At 48.1% G+C, this 12,432-nt stretch overlaps 1 protein-coding gene across 2 annotated transcripts in view; it reads left to right on the top strand.

Moving 5' to 3' along the window:
* LOC125461840 (large ribosomal subunit protein mL43) overlaps nucleotides 1–12,068 on the top strand; it is a 25,440-nt gene extending 13,372 nt beyond the window's left edge. For both annotated transcript variants that reach the window (XM_048551110.2, XM_048551111.2), the window contains one exon: nucleotides 11,711–12,068. In XM_048551110.2, coding sequence (XP_048407067.1) covers nucleotides 11,711–11,943 — 233 coding nt within the window. In that variant the 3' untranslated portion in view covers nucleotides 11,944–12,068. The remainder of the gene's footprint in view (nucleotides 1–11,710) is intronic.
* Nucleotides 12,069–12,432: the final 364 nt, after the last annotated feature.

The raw sequence follows: 12,432 nt of genomic DNA on the forward strand, positions 1-12,432 counted from the left end.
GGCTGTGTGACAGTGTAACAGGGAGAGACGGGTTGGCTGTGCGACTGTGACAGTGTAACAGGGAGAGACGGGTTGGCTGTGCGACTGTGACAGTGTAACAGGGAGAGACAGGTTGGCTGTGCGACTGTGACAGTGTAACAGGGAGAGACGGGTTGGCTGTGCGACTGTGACAGTGTAACAGGGAGAGACGGGTTGGCTGTGCGACTGTGACAGTGTAACAGGGAGAGACGGGTTGGCTGTGCAACTGTGACAGTGTAACAGGGAGAGACGGGTTGGCTGTGCGACTGTGACAGTGTAACAGGGAGAGACGGGTTGGCTGTGCGACTGACAGTGTAACGGAGAGACGGGTTGGCTGTGCGACTGTGACAGTGTAACAGGGAGAGACGGGTTGGCTGTGCGACTGTGACAGTGTAACAGGGAGAGACGGGTTGGCTGTGCGACTGTGACAGTGTAACAGGGAGAGACGGGTTGGCTGTGCGACTGTGACAGTGTAACAGGGAGAGACGGGTTGGCTGTGCGACTGTGACAGTGTAACAGGGAGAGACGGGTTGGCTGTGCGACTGTGACAGTGTAACAGGGAGAGACGGGTTGGCTGTGCGACTGTGACAGTGTAACAGGGAGAGACGGGTTGGCTGTGCGACTGTGACAGTGTAACAGGGAGAGACGGGTTGGCTGTGCGACTGTGACAGTGTAACAGGGAGAGACGGGTTGGCTGTGCGACTGTGACACTAAAGGAGCGAATCTGCCTGGTGGATAATGCTGTAACTTGGAGGCTGATGGTGTAATGGTGATAACTGTAATGGGGACAGAAAATGACAGCCTAACAGTAACGCTATAAAGGACAGAGATGCATTGTCACGGTGTTGTCATTGGAGAGCCTGGTACTGTATATGGGATACTGCAGGAACTCCTGTGTTGATGCTGTAGCAGAGACATACGCTGGCAGTGTTATTGTAACAGAAGGGTGACAGGCAAACTGTGTCACTGGCTTGGCTGAGGGTCGGATTATATTGATGCTGTACTAACAGAGGAAGTGTTCGCGTTGATGGGCTGTGGAATGTCTGAGTTTAAATTGCATTTATGTAGCACTTCTCACATCATTGGACCAGCTGAAGGCACCTTCAGCCACAGGCATATGTTTGGAAATGTAGTGTGTGACTGCAGCAGTATCCTGAAACATGGTAATTGCACAGCAAGATCTCACGGCCTGTTGTTCAGGTCAGTGACCGGGTGACTGGTTAACGTAGAACATAGAACAGTACAGCACAGAACAGGCCCTTCAGCCCACAATGTTGTGCCGACCATTGATCCTCATGTATGCACCCTCAAATTTCTGTGACCATATACATGTCCAGCAGTCTCTTAAATGACCCCAATAACCTTGCTTCCACAACTGCTGCTGGCAACGCATTCCATGCTCTCACAACTCTCTGCGTAAAGAACCTGCCTCTGACATCCCCTCTATACTTTCCACCAACCAGCTTAAAACTATGACCCCTCGTGCTAGCCATTTCTGCCCTGGGAAATAGTCTCTGGCTATCAACTCTATCTATGCCTCTCATTATCTTGTATACCTCAATTAGGTCCCCTCTCCTCCTCCTTTTCTCCAATGAAAAGAGACCGAGCTCAGTCAACCTCTCTTCATAAGATAAGCCCTCCAATCCAGGCAGCATCCTGGTAAACCTCCTCTGAACCCTCTCCAAAGCATCCACATCATTCCTATAATAGGGCGCCCAGAACTGGACGCAGTATTCCAAGTGCGGTCTAACCAAAGTTTTATAGAGCTGCAACAAGATCTCACGACTCTTAAACTCAATCCCCCTGTTAATGAAAGCCAAAACACCATATGCTTTCTTAACAACCCTGTCCACTTGGGTGGCCATTTTAAGGGATCTATGTATCTGCACACCAAGATCCCTCTGTTCCTCCACGCTGCCAAGAATCTTATCCTTAATCCTGTACTCAGCTTTCAAATTCGACCTTCCAAAATGCATCACCTCGCATTTATCCAGGTTGAACTCCATCTGCCACCTCTCAGCCCATCTCTGCATCCTGTCAATGTCCGACTGCAGCCTACAACAGCCCTCTACACTGTCAACGACACCTCCGACCTTTGTGTCGTCTGCAAACTTGCTGACCCATCCTTCAATCCCCTCATCCAAGTCATTAATAAAAATTACAAACAGTAGAGGCCCAAGGACAGAGCCCTGTGGAACTCCACTCACCACTGACTTCCAGGCAGAATATTTTCCTTCTACTACCACTCGCTGTCTTCTGTTGGCCAGCCAATTCTGTATCCAAGCAGCTAAGTTCCCCTGTATCCCATTCCTCCTGACCTTCTGAATGAGCCTACCATGGGGAACCTTATCAAATGCCTTACTGAAGTCCATATACACCACATCCACAGCTCGACCCTCATCAACTTTTCTAGTCACATCCTCAAAAAACTCAATAAGGTTTGTAAGGCATGACCTACCCCTCACAAAGCTGTGTTGACTGTATTTGATCAAGCCATGCTCTTCCAAATGGTCATAAATCTTATCCCTCAGAATCCTTTCTAACACCTTGCAGACGACAGACGTGAGACTTACCGGTCTATAATTGCCGGGGATTTCCCTATTTCCTTTCTTGAAGAGAGGAATTACATTTGCCTCTCTCCAGTCCTCAGGTACGACTCCAGTGGAGAGCGAGGATGCAAAGATCTTCGCAAGTGGCAAAGCAATTGCATTTCTCGCTTCCCAAAGCAGCCGAGGACAAATCTGATCCGGGCCTGGCGACTTGTCAATCTTAATATTTGACAAAATTTTCAGCACATCAGCTTCCTCTATCTCTATCCATTCCAGCATGCACACCTGCTCTTCAAAGGTTTCATTCACTACAAAGTTCGTTTCTGTCGTAAAGACAGAAGCAAAAAACTCATTTAGGGCTTCCCCTACCTCCTCAGGCTCCACACACAAGTCCCCTATGCTATCCCTGATCGGCCCTACTCTTTCTTTGACCATTCTCTTATTCCTCACGTAAGTGTAAAATGCCCTTGTGTTCTCCCTGATCCGTTCTGCCGTCACTATCACCTAAAATGCTCTCCCACCACAAGATCTGATACCTGCCCCGGCTCGTTTCCGAGCACCAAGTCTAGAATAGCCTCTCCCCTCATCGGCCTGTCAACGTACTGAGTTAGGAAACCCTCCTGAACACACCTTACAAAAACAGCTCCATTCAAATCTTCTTCTCGAAGGAGGTTCCAATCAATATTGGGAAAGTTAAAGTCACCCATTACAACAACCCTACTGCATCCGCACGTTTCCAAAATCTGTCGACCTATGCTTTCTTCAATCTCCCTGCTGCTATTGGGGGGCCTGTAGTAAACCCCTAACGAGGTGACTACTCCCTTGCTGTTCCTAATTTCCACCCATACTGACTCAGTAGGCAGATCTTCCTCGACAAAGGAAGCTTCTGTAGCTGTGATACCCTCTCTGATTAGTAGTGCTACACCCCCTCCTCTTTTTCCCCCCTCCCTATTCTTTTTAAATGTTCTAAACCCTGGAACATCCAGCAACCATTCCTGCCCATGAGAAACCCATGTCTCTGTTATGGCCACAACATCATAGGTTAACTGAGGGATGAACGTTTTGGCCGGGGCGTGCTCCTCATTGTCATGATGCATTCACTCGAAAGCAGACTCATCCCAATGAAATGACCCCTCCAAAAGGCAGTGGGTCCGATGTTGCAGCTCACAGCCAGTACAAGCAGAGTGTGTGTGTTGGTGTGCGTGTCAGTCTGTGTCTGGGGGTGACGTGTAGGCAATCATCATGGATAAACAATAACAATTTACCCGTTTAATTTTGTTGCGCATCTCAGTTCATTGACGAACAATTTTTTTTGTGTTATGACAAAACAAATCACAAGTATTGGAAAATCTTTCCACATGCGTACGTCAATCTGTGCCCCTTAGGCACAGTTTAAACATCAGTGAGTGCAGCAGTGACAGAGTAAATGTACTTTGTGTGATGGGTTTATCAAGTGAGTCACATTCAGAGCACAGGCTCTGGACTGGATAATGGAAAACAAACAAAGTGTGATATAGTTCTTCTAGCCCAATCTGCAGTTCCCATTATCTAAGGTGTGATATAGTTAATTTGTTATTGTGTTTTAGATAAAAGAGGGTGGATGTCGGTTAATAATAGATGCGCTGTGCGGCTGGAGGATAGTTCAGTTTCCAATAGATTCTGCGACTCCACCCTTTGTGAATTTCTTTACATCTCAATCGCAAGTGTCTCTGGCAGAGAACCAAAGGTGCAGTTTTACTGATAAACCCAGGCCATCACTTTAAAGCACTTCCTCATTGCTTGGATTATATCATGACATATGAGGAAAGGCTGGATTAACTGGGTTTGTGTTCCCTGGAATTTAGAACAGTGAGGTGGGGGCGGAGGGATCTCATAGAAACATATAAAATTGTGCTGGACAAGGGAAGAATGTTCCTGATGTTGGGGAAGCCCAGAACGAGGGGTGAGAATAAGGGGTAAACATTCAGGAGTGAGATAAGTAAGAATTTCTTCACTCAGTGAGATGTGAACCTGTGGAATTCTCTCCCACAGGAAGCTGTTGGGGCCAGTCTATTAGATACATTCAAGCAGGAGCTGGATGTGGCCCTTGTGGTTGAAGGGATCAAGGGGTGTGGGGAGTGAAAGCAAGAATGGGATACTGAGATTGCACGGTCAGCTGTGATCGTATTGAATGGTGGTGCAGGCTCGGAGGGCCGAATGGCCTACTCCTGCACGTAGTTTCTACGTCGTTCAGAATATTCTGCTTCCCATGGCACATGTTTTTGAATCCCAGGGCTAACGTTCCTCGGGCCACCATCCACAGCCCAGTGTTCCAGACACAATCAAACAGCGCATTAGCGTGGCAGTTGGGGCTGTGGTGTAGCGAAAGACATCAAGCTTCGTTTGCAATCTCTGACCATCTCAAACTGGCATCACTGCCAACGTGTAGGAAAAGGTCAAACCAATTTAAACGCAGCCAGCTCTGTCCCCTGAGGAAAAAGTGATGATAGAATCGCAAAACCTCCCTGTTTGCTCAAACCTTGGCCCACCCCCTCCCTGATATCTCCATGGCTGGCAGGTTCTGTTTGATCGTTTGGGGAGGTAGCGATAAGATGCTAAGCTCAGAGAATCATACAGTACAGAAGAGACCCTTCAGCCCATCGAGTGCATGCTGCCAACGCTGCACTCAGTTTACTCTAGTCCTGTTTCCCTGCAGTGGGCCTGTAGCTTTCAATGTTATGACATTTCCAGGGCTCAGCCAAGTATTTTTTTTGAAGGTTGTGAGGTTTCCTGCCTTAACCCCCCTCCCAGGCATGGCATTCCAGACCCTCACCACCCCTCTGGGTAATAAAACTTGTTTCCTCCAATCCCCACGCCACCCACCCCAACACGCGAGCACGCGCACACCCAGACCGTACAGTTATGTCGCCATCAGTTGTCGCTGGTCTGGGAATCCCAAACCTTGGTCTAACAGCATGCAAGTTCAAATCTCACCGCAGCAGTTTGCGACATTTGAAGTTGACTTTGCAAAGGATCCAGCGTAAAATGCTAGTCTGCTGGTGACCACTGGGTCCTCTGTCGTTTTTTAAAAATTGCATCTGTTTCACTGATGTCCTTTTCAGGTGGAAGTCTACTACCCTTACCTGCTCTGGCCTACATGTGACTCCAGACCAACAGCAGTGTGATTGACTCTTAACTGCCCTCTGGGCATTTAGGGGTGGGCAATAAAAGCTTTACCCAACCCCTGAGTGCATAAAGATAAAAATCGATCTTATGAAGTGGTTTGGGTTGTTTCACCAGACTAAAGGTGCTAGACAAATGCAAGTTTTGTGGCTGGGTTCTATTGCAATTTTAACACATTACCAACAGGTGTCGTCTGTGACCCAGTTGTCAAAGTTTTTGTTTCAGAGATAGTAGGAACTGCTGATGCTGGAGAATCTGAGATAACAAGGTGTAGAGCTGGATGAACATAGCAGGCCAAGCAGCATCAGAGGAGGAAGAAAGCTGACATTCTGGGCCTAGACCCTGCCATCAGAAATTTGAAGAAACGTCTCGACCCGAAACGTCAGCTTTTGTGCTCCTGAGATGCTGCTTGGCCTGCTGTGTTCATCCAGCCCCGCACTTCGCTATCTCGGATTCTCCAGCATCTGCAGTTCCTATAATCTCTCCCCCAGAACATTTCCTGGGTCACTGGATTAACAGTCTAGCAATAATGCCACTGGGCCGTCACCTCCCCCCAGACAGCCCGAACAGCACGTGTCTATTTGGGAGTGCCCGATAACAACAGAGAAGCCTGAAGCTGCAGATCATTGTGATGTTAAACAGTGCACACTCAGCACTTACTTCCAAACTCTCCTGTACTCGAGTTTAACCCTCACTCACCCAGTCACTGCAATTACCTTCTCTGGATCAACTCTTCTTGTTGTTTTATTCATAAAGTCCCATCGCAATTGATGTGTCTTCTGACAGTTCCACTTTCATGAGATGGGCAGTGCCTTATCTCTCTGTTTTTGGGGCACAGGTGAGATTGTGAACAGTGTTACTCCTTGATTAAGATTTTTTGAGTTTTATTATTTGGTTGTAGGCAGCTGTAGCCAGCCATGCTCAATTATACAGCATGGAAGAGCACAGGGTGAGGCCATTCTGCCCATTGTGTCTGTGCTGGCTCCTTGAAAGAGCTGTTCCCAATCCCCTGCGCTCTCCCCATAGCCCTGCATATTTTCGTTTCAGATTGTCTTTTGAAAACTGATCACAGGTTTTTAATCAGGGAGAGAGCCGAGGGAGAAGGCAGGAATGTGGAGTTGAGGATTAACAGATCAGTCACAACCCCCATCGAATGGTGGAGCAGACTCGATAGGCCGAATGGCCAATTGTTACTATGTTTCGCTGTTGGGAATGAGTGGGAATGCTGCAGGCTTATTCCAGCTCCCAGGACCAGCGCTGATCAATGGGATCGCTGAAGCCAGTTGATGATGTGATCAAATTCAGTGAAGTAGGAGCAGTGGGATTGTACGCAGCCTCTCTGCTCTGGAGGAGCTGCATGGCTGTGACCTCTTTGCGAAGTTGACGACCAACAAGTGTCATTTGACTACAGGTTGTTGCAAAGCCCAGCTTCATGAATGCAACATGTGCTTGCACTCTCCACTTGCCCCTTCGATTATTTTTCCTCCAAGTATTTACCTTTGTGCCCTCTTAAGATTGCAACTGAATCTGTCACCACCACCTCTGTACCAGGCAGTGCATTCCAAGCCAGAAGAATTTAGCTACAAAGACGCCTTGTCCCCCTCCTGCTGGGCAGCCCCCAGTAGCCTCAGCGCTAGCCCGGTGAATCAACATCAGGGTTACACAGGAGTGCAGTTAGAAGAGACTTGTGTTCAGGATCCTTCATATCAATTATGGCGATTTCTCTCTCACTATATGTATATCTCTCTTTCTCTCTGTATCTGTCTCCTTCTGTGTGTCCCTCTGTGTGTGTGTCTCTCTCTCTTTCTCCCCCCCCCCCCAACCCTCGTCACCCCGTCCCCCTCTTCTCTTTCCTCCCTCTTTCTGATGCATGCACTCTCTCTGTCTCCCTCTCTCGTCTCCCTCTCTCTTTCTTTGTCTCCTCTCTCTCTCTCTCTCTCTCTCTCTCTCCTCTCTCTCTCTCTCTCTCTCCCTGTTTCTGTCACTCTTTGTCTCCCTCTCTATCTCTCTCTCCCTGTTTCTGCCTCTCGTGTATTTAATGAGTTTGAGTCCCACTTTAGAGACAAGGGTGTAAGATTCGTGTGCGGTGCCAAGGGAGTGCTGCACTGTCCGAGGGACGGTCATTTAAACGATTAAAGCCCTCTCAGATCCCCTAGTGCTATCTCAGGGAAGGGGACAGTTTCCTGGCCACTGTTTCTCCCTCGGTTAACATCATGGTAGTGTCACTGGACTAGAAATCCAGGCTAATGTTCTGGGGGGACGCAAGTTCGAATCCCACCATGGCAGGCGATAAAATCTGAAATCACGATAAAGCTGCCTGATTGTAACCACTGTCAATTGTAAAAAACCCATCTGGTTCACTAATGTCCTTTAGGAAAGGAAGCTGCCATCCTTACCTGGTCTGGCCTACATGTGACTCCAGACCCACAGCAATGTGGTTGACTCTCAAATGCTATCTGGGAAATAAGCGCTAGCCTGACCAATGACATCCTCATCCTGTGAATGAATTAAATATTCTGTTGGTCATTTCTATTTGTGGGAGCTTGCTGTGCGCAGATTGGCAGCTACAATCGAGACGTTAGAGCCAGGCACAGCTTGAACAAAGCACTCTGGGACACCCTGAAGTTACCAAAAGCCCTGTATAAATTTACCCTGAATGTAGAAATGCATCAAAACTTTCACTAATGTCCACTTTGTTCCCGACTCCCTGCCCAGGAATTGTTGGGTCATTGAGTGTCTGTGTTTTTATATTCAGTTCCTCGCAGAGCAGGAGCAGAGCGTTTGAGGAAATGTCTGCTGGAATTAGTATGAATGGAATTTACTTCATGTTGGACTTTGCAGTTGGTTTAATGTCTGAAAGGGTGGGGCTTGTGCAACAAGACAGAAGGAAGCTTGTCAGATAATCTGATGGCTATAGGTTCTAGGGTAACGTTGGCTTGTGGGCTGGACAGAATGTGTACGCATTTCCTTTCAATCCAACCCTTTGCCCATTAGAGAGACCAGCGAGTCACTGCACAGGGTCTTCAGGATATCGGCTGTGATCCCAACACTATGTCACGGTGTGATCTTACTCATGTCAGAAACAGTGTGCTGTCTGAGCGACCAAGCACCTTCTCTCACTCAGTGGTTGGGTTGCTGATTGTAAATGAATGTCTTCTTGGAAACTTCATTCCCTGACTCATCCCCACTCCCCACCTCAAGCAAAAGTGAAAAGACCCATTGTCAAGTTGACTCAGACAAAAGCAGCTTTTTCCTTCCTCCACGTTTTCAATATTTTAATGTCGGCGAAAGAGAATGCTTCAAAGAAAGCGCCCATAAACATTCCTAATCGCCCTCTGATTTTGCTTTACATCAGGGTTCCACATGGCAGTGTCTTGGAGGTTAAACTACAATCCTGAAGGACTCCAGACCATTCCTGGAATCAGTGGTACAAGCTGTATCCCAGTTAATATCCGTGATTTATGGGTATTAAGCTCCAGCTATACAAAAGCCTGGTTCGGCCACATCTGGAGTATTGTGTCCAGTTCTGGTCGCCTCATTATAGGAAGGATGTGGAAGCGTTGGAAAAGGTGCAGAGGAGATTTACCAGGATGTTGTCTGGAATGGAGGGAAGATCTAACGAGGAAAGGTTGAGAGAGCTAGGGGTCTTCTCTTTAGAACAACAAAGGATGAGAGGTGACTAGATAGAGGTATACAAAATGATCAGGGGTATAGATAGAGTGGACAGTCAGAGACTTTTTCCTAGGATGGAGGTAGCTATTACGAGGGGCACAGTTTTAAAGTGAGTGGAGGTAGATATAGGGGAGACGTCAGAGGTGGGTTCTTTACTCAGAGAGTGGTCGGGGCGTGGAATGCACTGCCGGAGAGGGTGGTGGGGTTGGCCTCACCAGGGGCATTTAAGCGGCTATTAGATAGGCATATGGATGGTAGTATATGGCAGGGGTGGAGGTTGGACAGACCTTAGGTTTCAGGTAAAGGTTTGGCACAACATTGTGGGCCGAAGGGCCTGTACTGTGCTATGTTCTATGTATTGTAGCACAGAGATTATGCTATTGGACTGATGTTCTGGTGATGTTCGTGTGTGGAATTTATTTCGGAATAGTTACTTAAATTAAAGTGTCAGTCAGAACACCAGCAGACTGTGGACCAAACCCATACTGATGCCTTAGTCGTGTTTAAGGTAGGGAAATCTGCCTTCCTTACTTGGTCTGGCCAACATTTGATGCCAGATGCAGTGTGGTTAACTCTTAATTGCCCTCTTGGGCGGCACGGTGGCTCAGTGGTTAGCACTGCAGCCTCACAGCTTCAGGGACCCGGGTTCAATTCCAGCCTCGGGTGACTGTCTGTGTGGAGTTTGCACATTCTCCCCGTGTCTGCGTGGGTTTCCTCTTGGTGCTCCGGTTTCCTCCCACAGTCCAAAGATGTGCAGGCTAGGGTGGACTGACCTATCCCTTCCCTGCCTCCCCACCTATACTCTCCTCTCCGCCTATCTTCTCCTCTATCCATCTTCAGTCTGCCTCCCCCTCTCTCCCTATTTATTTCAGAACCCTCTCCCCATCCCCCTTTTCTGATGAAGGGTCTAGGCCCGAAACATCAGTTTTTGTGCTCCTGAGATGCTGCTGGGCCTGCTTGTGTTCATCCAGCTTTACACTTGGCTATCTAGCATTCCGAATCCACCAGTTGGTTCTCCCAACACAGACAGCTCACTTTCTGACAAGCGCCAAGCTGTTTTTGGCCAGTTCTCGGAGTGGCCAAATCCCATTCCTTTTCCCAGAAAAAAACACCAGCTTCTCCACAGCTGAAATCCAAGCCTGTGACTCGTCAGGAGTTCAGTGCTTGATGGAGCGTTGATCAAAGCAGACCTGAGAGCTTGTTGAAGCTGACATGTTCCTACAGCACACATTTGCTAATTATGTTTGTGATTTGTCTGGGTTGAGGAAAGCAAATTCCAACAAGTTTTATTCCAGTATTGATATCAGATGACATTTTATTATCTGTGTGCAGACTGAGTGTTCATGGCATGTTGCAGCATGTGCAAGATCAGTGTGATTTACACTAAAAAACTGACAGTGAGGACAGTGTTATTCTACGTTGGTCCTTCTCAGAAAGGTGTGTGTGCGTGCGCCATGCACGTGTGTGAGCGTGCGCACAGGCATTCACGTGTGCATCTGTGCGCGCTCACACAGGCGTGCATGCGCGTGTGTGTGCAGGCATGTGTGTGTGTGCGCGTGCGTGCGTGCATGCGTCGTGGGCCTGCATGTGTGTGTGTGAGTGAGTGAGTATGTATTGGAGTGCGCGCATGCGTGTGTGTGTGTGTGTGTGTGAGAGAGTGAGTGAGTATGTGTTGGAGTGCGCGCATGCATGTGTGTGTGCGCGCGCGCCCCAGGGATCAGTGCTGGGCACTGGACTGCTTACAGTGTATCAGCGACGTGATGTTTCTAAATTTGCTGTGAAACAAGGATAGATCAGGGAGTAAGCTGCAAAGAAGACATTAGCAGTTTGCAGAGAGATATAAATGGTTAAGTGAGGCGGGAGACCATGCCCTAGGGGTATTATTACTGGACTGTTCATCCAGAGACCTAGATAATGTGCTAGGGATCTCACCACAGGTTACACTAAAGTATCTGGAATTTATAATCTAATGATGACCATGAATCCCATTGGTGATTTTCAGAAAAACCATTCTGGTTCACTAATGCCCTTCAGGGAAGGAAACTGCCATCCTTACCCGGTCTGGCCTACATGTGACTCCAGGCCCACAGCAATGTGGTTGACTCATAACTGCCCTCTGGGCAATTAGGGATGGGCAAATCAATACTGCCTGGCCAGCGATGTACATACTCCGTGAAGCATAAACAAAATTAGGTCCTCGATTCCTAGGGATGGGGATCAAGAACGCGACATCCTGTTGGACTGATAACTTTGTGGCACCTTCCCATTCGTTAAAGGAACGTGTTGTTGCTGTGTTCTATCTGCTGCAGTGAACGGGGCCGTGAGGGAAGAGGCCCTGAACAGGAAGACAGCCGAGGAAGTCGGCCAACTCCTTCAGAAGATGCGCAGCCAGTCGGGCCTGGACATCATCCGTATTCGCAAGCCATACCACACTGACAGCCCAAGCATCCAGAGCCAGTGGACCCCATTCACCAACAAACCCAGCGCCCTGAATGTGCAAAACATTGAAAAGGTTCGAGGGAGGCCAGAGGGCAAGCTCTGAAGCAAAGTGAAGGCCTTAAACCAGACTGAGGTGAATGGACTGAGCAAAATAAACTGACTGCTGTCTTTATTTAAATAAAAGCAAAATCCCCACCACAAGATTTGCAAACAGCTTCTGCTTGAGGCAGGAGCAGTGTCTGTCCGTTGAGCTTTGGGCATGGAAATCAGACACGATCTAAAGTAAATCAAAGAGCTGCAGATTCCGGAAATGCAAAATAAAAGCAGAAAGTTGCTGGAGAAACTCAGCAGGTCTGGCAGTATCTGTGGAGAGAGAAATAGTTCATGTTTTCGAGTCCAGTGACCCGTTTTTAGAGAGCTTTTTTTTAAAAAAAAAAACAATTCTCTCCAGGTGCGAAGCACTAGCTCTGCTTTCTCTCCGCAGCTGCTACAAAATAAATTAATTTTCCCCACGCTGTGCGAACTGACCGCATCCAACAGCGAGCTGCGCAGAGGCAGGGTGTGCCAGGGTCAGAATCCATGTGGCTAAACT

The sequence above is a fragment of the Stegostoma tigrinum genome, unplaced genomic scaffold (genome assembly GCF_030684315.1).
Source record: "Stegostoma tigrinum isolate sSteTig4 unplaced genomic scaffold, sSteTig4.hap1 scaffold_559, whole genome shotgun sequence".
Taxonomy (NCBI): Eukaryota; Metazoa; Chordata; class Chondrichthyes; order Orectolobiformes; family Stegostomatidae; genus Stegostoma; species Stegostoma tigrinum.